This window comes from Malus domestica, chromosome 01, assembly GCF_042453785.1.
Source record: "Malus domestica chromosome 01, GDT2T_hap1".
Lineage (NCBI taxonomy): Eukaryota > Viridiplantae > Streptophyta > Magnoliopsida > Rosales > Rosaceae > Malus > Malus domestica.
This window is the reverse complement of record NC_091661.1, coordinates 5,350,749-5,355,022: the sequence shown is the minus strand read 5'-3', so window position 1 is coordinate 5,355,022 and position 4,274 is coordinate 5,350,749. Positions and strand designations below refer to the sequence as shown.

General features: G+C 37.9%; 1 protein-coding gene across 1 annotated transcript; it reads right to left on the bottom strand.

Moving 5' to 3' along the window:
- Window positions 1-1,594: 1,594 nt before the first annotated feature.
- Window positions 1,595-3,855, bottom strand: LOC139193941 (uncharacterized mitochondrial protein AtMg00810-like). The gene is made up of 3 exons (XM_070817813.1): window positions 2,920-3,855; window positions 1,747-1,830; window positions 1,595-1,666 (listed from the first exon to the last, which is right to left on the bottom strand). The coding sequence occupies exons 1-3, from the start codon at window positions 3,853-3,855 to the stop codon at window positions 1,595-1,597; spliced, it is 1,092 nt and encodes a 363-aa protein (XP_070673914.1).
- Between the last annotated feature and the right edge of the window lie 419 nt (window positions 3,856-4,274).

Below are 4,274 nucleotides of genomic sequence, written 5' to 3'. Positions count from 1 at the left end.
TTCGGCAATAACCTGCCTTTCTTATCAAACCACTCGGGTTTGAGCAATGCTCGGAAGCCCAACTTGTTGTAATACACTCTTCTAACAGACCCACCTGCAGCTTCAACAGCTTCCTTTGACCTTACAGTGACACGTGATACCTGTAAACCTCTCATAAGTCCATTTTCGAGTTGCATGCAACACAAAGAGGAATGAAACCCGAAGTCTGATCTATATGCATTTACTCCATATCCATGTGAAAAATAATTAGCATAGGAAAGTATCTGCCATCAGTAAATATTAATGGATTAATAGTTCATTTATAAACTAATTTCAGATTTCTATGCTAAAGTTAGTTATGTAATATTTGTTCAAAGATGTTTATTCGAAATAAGTACCTTGCTGACAGCATTTCGAGCCATCACTAAACTACCACTAATGAACATGATCAATATTTTCCAGTGTTTTTAATTGATAAAATTTAACGGAGATCAAAGGTAATGTTACTACACACTACAAAAACGAAGTAAATTATGACATCAGCAAACCATTGGACTAGCAGTAATGTACATATCATAGTTAACTGATATCGCCATTCCTTGGTCCAGAAAACAGAATTGAAGTGGTGAAACACTCTCATCCAGTGGTGATATCATCATATGATCCAGCTCTGAAGAGAAAAAAACATTTTTGAGGTGAAGGCAGCAATTTTAAATCTAGGACAGTGAAGGGGGTAAAGCAAGACAGGGGTACCCACATAACACATAAGTCCATGTCATGTACAATGCCTAGATGAATACACATACCTCCAGATGAATTGGCCATTGGATCTGTTCAGCACCCCGTCCCATCAATCGTGTGGATGCAAATTTTCTCCTCCTCGATCTTGGACGATTTTGCACCTACAAAACAACTAGCACCTTATGTTAAGGCCAAAAGCCTCACGCGTCCACGATGAATGAGGGGGGCTTTGGCCGAAGAACCTCCGATGCCAAAGTTAGAAATTTAGAGAGAAATAGTGTTTAGAGTATTTGGGATTTTTTGCAAGAGGTTTGGAATGAGTGTTTGGTAAAAATGGGTGACTATTTATAGGACTAGGTTTGTCCACTTTTCTAAGAAAGTGGCCGGCCACTTTGTCTATTTTTTGGTGAGTTTGTGGTTTAATTAGCCACTTTATTGGCTAATAAAATATGATAGAAATAAATGGGGAGTTACCAAATTGAATGACTAGCTTTATTTGGGTAATAAGGTGGAGAAAATCAGAAAAGGTATGGAGCAAAGGGAGGTGGCCGGTTTTGTCTACTAATTTGGGTCACTTTATTGACAATTAGGGGATTAATTGAGTTGATCCCCTAATTAATCAATTATTTATGATTTTAAGGGATGATTTTAGGAGATATGGGAAGAATATATTATTTAGATAATTAATTAACTAAATAATATATTAAAGAAATTAAGTTTCGGAAATAATTACCTAAAATGAGATAGTTTGGAATTGGTTACCTCTTTTGGAGCATTTTTTAATTGGTGGAGGATGATTACCCACTACTTGCGCGTAGGAATCCCGTTATACCTCAAGGGTATTTTTGTCTTCTTTTGTCCCAAAGTCCACGTGTCACTTTGTGATCGTTTTTGGCTCCACAAATCGCACTCCATCTTCAATCTGCTTCCCTATTGCCCCTGTATCCTATGGTAACAATAATTACCAGAATGAACAAACGTTGACGTAGGAAATAGTGCAATAGGCTGAGAAGAAATTTACTGAACCTTGAGCGTTTTCATTGTAATCAACTCAGACGAATCAATCTTTCCTGCGTTTATAAGTGTGGCAATTTTTCCTAATCCTACAGGCTGCCACGACGACATGTACACAGGTCAGAAAATAAATTGGAAATAAAAGTGATGTTTAATAGCCCCCAGAAATATAAAACAAAAGGCTTAAACAGATTAAAAGTCAATTAAAAGGAATGATAAAATCAGTTTGCTATGTATAACCAAAACAATCCGCCAAAGAAAATCTATAACCAAAACATACGAAGCATAATGGTTTCACGCATTGAGGAACCCTTATGCATGTATGTATGTACGTATAACAGTACACACTATTCAAGCATAGATTCATAACAATATCAGGGTATCATGAAACTCATAGACCTAGTTCATTTGCCCAATATTTTAGCAATGATTCAGAGCAAACTCCAAGGATTAAAAAAGCATAGAGACTCAAGAACCGCCAAGTCATTTCTACAAGAACTGAATTATTTCCCACTACTGATCTCTGCATTGCAAACCAAGTTAGGTTGGAAGTTGGAACAGAAACTTTATCCATCCACCTCACTTCAAGCAGAACATTCGGCAGTATGATTTGCGGTAGATATTTAGAATTTTGGATACGGATAGTTTATGGAATTTTCAATATCAATGGACACATGTTTTCTTAAAAATGAATATTAAAATGGTTAAATGGCAGGACAATTGAAAGGAGCAAACTGAATTGCAAACTGAATTGGTTTCGAATGAATTCAATTGATAAACTTTACAGTAATATATACATCAGTAGGTCAACCAATCAACCCTACATTAATACCTACAAAATAGCATCCCTATTTTGATGGGATTTGACATAAACCTTATTAGGTAAATATATTACATGATATTTCTCAATACTCCCCCTCAAGTTGGAGAGTGAATATTATGAACTCCCAACTTGTCACGTAGTGTCGCAAATTGATCTTTTCCCAAGGCTTTTGTAAATAAATTTGCTAACTGGAAACGAGTAGGCACATGTGAGGGAATAATCATTCCAGCTTGCAGTTTTTCTCGAACGATGTGACAATCAATTTCAATATGCTTTGTATGCTCGTGAAAAACAGGATTAGCTGCTATATGTAGGGCAGCTTGATTATCACAAAATAATGATGTGGGAGCCTTTTGCAGAACCTTTAAATCCTGCAATATATAGCGTAGCCAAGTTAACTCTAAACATGTGTTGGCCATAGCTCGATATTCGGCTTCTGCAGATGATCGAGAAACATTGTCTTGTTTCTTGGATTTCCATGAGATGAGAGAATTTCCAAGAAAAACACAATATCCTGTAACTGACCTTCTTGTGGCATGACAAGCTCCCCAATTGGAATCACAAAAAGCTTTTAACTCAAGATTGTCAGAGACAGGAAATAATAAAACTTGACCAGGAGTACCTTTGATGTACCTTAGAATTCGTAAAGCTGCATCCCAATGAGGCTTGCGAGGCTCATGCATGAATTGACTCAACGCGCGAACTGAAAAGACTATGTCAGGCCTAGTGACAGTAAGATAAATCAATCGTCCGACTAGTCTTCTGTACTTGGTGGGATCATCTAACAATGCTCCGTCAATGGGAGTGAGTTTCAAATTTTGTTCTATTGGAAACTTGTCTGGGCGTGCTCCCATAAGTCCAGAATCCTGCAAAATGTCTAGTGCATATTTTCTTTGAAACATGAAAATGCCTTTCTGACAACGAGAAAATTCAATGCCCAAAAAATATTTCAAATCACCAAGATCTTTGATGCGGAAGCGTGTGAGAAGAAATGTTTTCAGACGTTCCATCTCTTGTAGATCATTCCCTATAAGAAGTATGTCATCCACATAGATAAGGACTGCAGTAAATGAAGTACCTTGAGCCTTGGTAAAAAGAGAATAATCAGCTTTTGACTGTTGGTAACCTGCTTTCTGAATGGTAACTGAAAAAGTCGAAAACCAGTTTCTAGAGGCCTGCTTGAGTCCATATAGAGATTTGTTGAGCTGATGGACGGGAAGGTGTACAAGCTGGCGGTAAGGGTGGGCTATCAGCAAGACCGGGCAAGTGGGGGTGTAGGAAGGGCCCCCCGTTGTCATGTATGGGAAGGGTCAGAGGTGATGAAGGTAGAGACTGGAAAGGGAAGATATTTTCAGTAAATTTGACGTCACGGTTGACAAAGAATTTTTTAGTGTCTAAATCACATAGTTTATAACCTTTTTGACCAGTGGGGTACCCAACAAAGACACATTGTTTTGCACGAGGATCGAATTTATGAGTAGGGTGAACAACAGTAGCAAAACACAAACAACCAAAAACTTTCAAGTGGTCAAAAGATGGCGGACGGTTATATAATAACTCAAAAGGGGATTTATTAGATAACAAAGGAGATGGTAATCGGTTAATAAGATAGACAGCGGTGGATACACACTCACCCCAAAATGAAAGGGGTACCTGAGATTGGAAACGTAAGCTACGTGCAACGGTGAGAATGTGATGATGCTTACGTTCGACAACG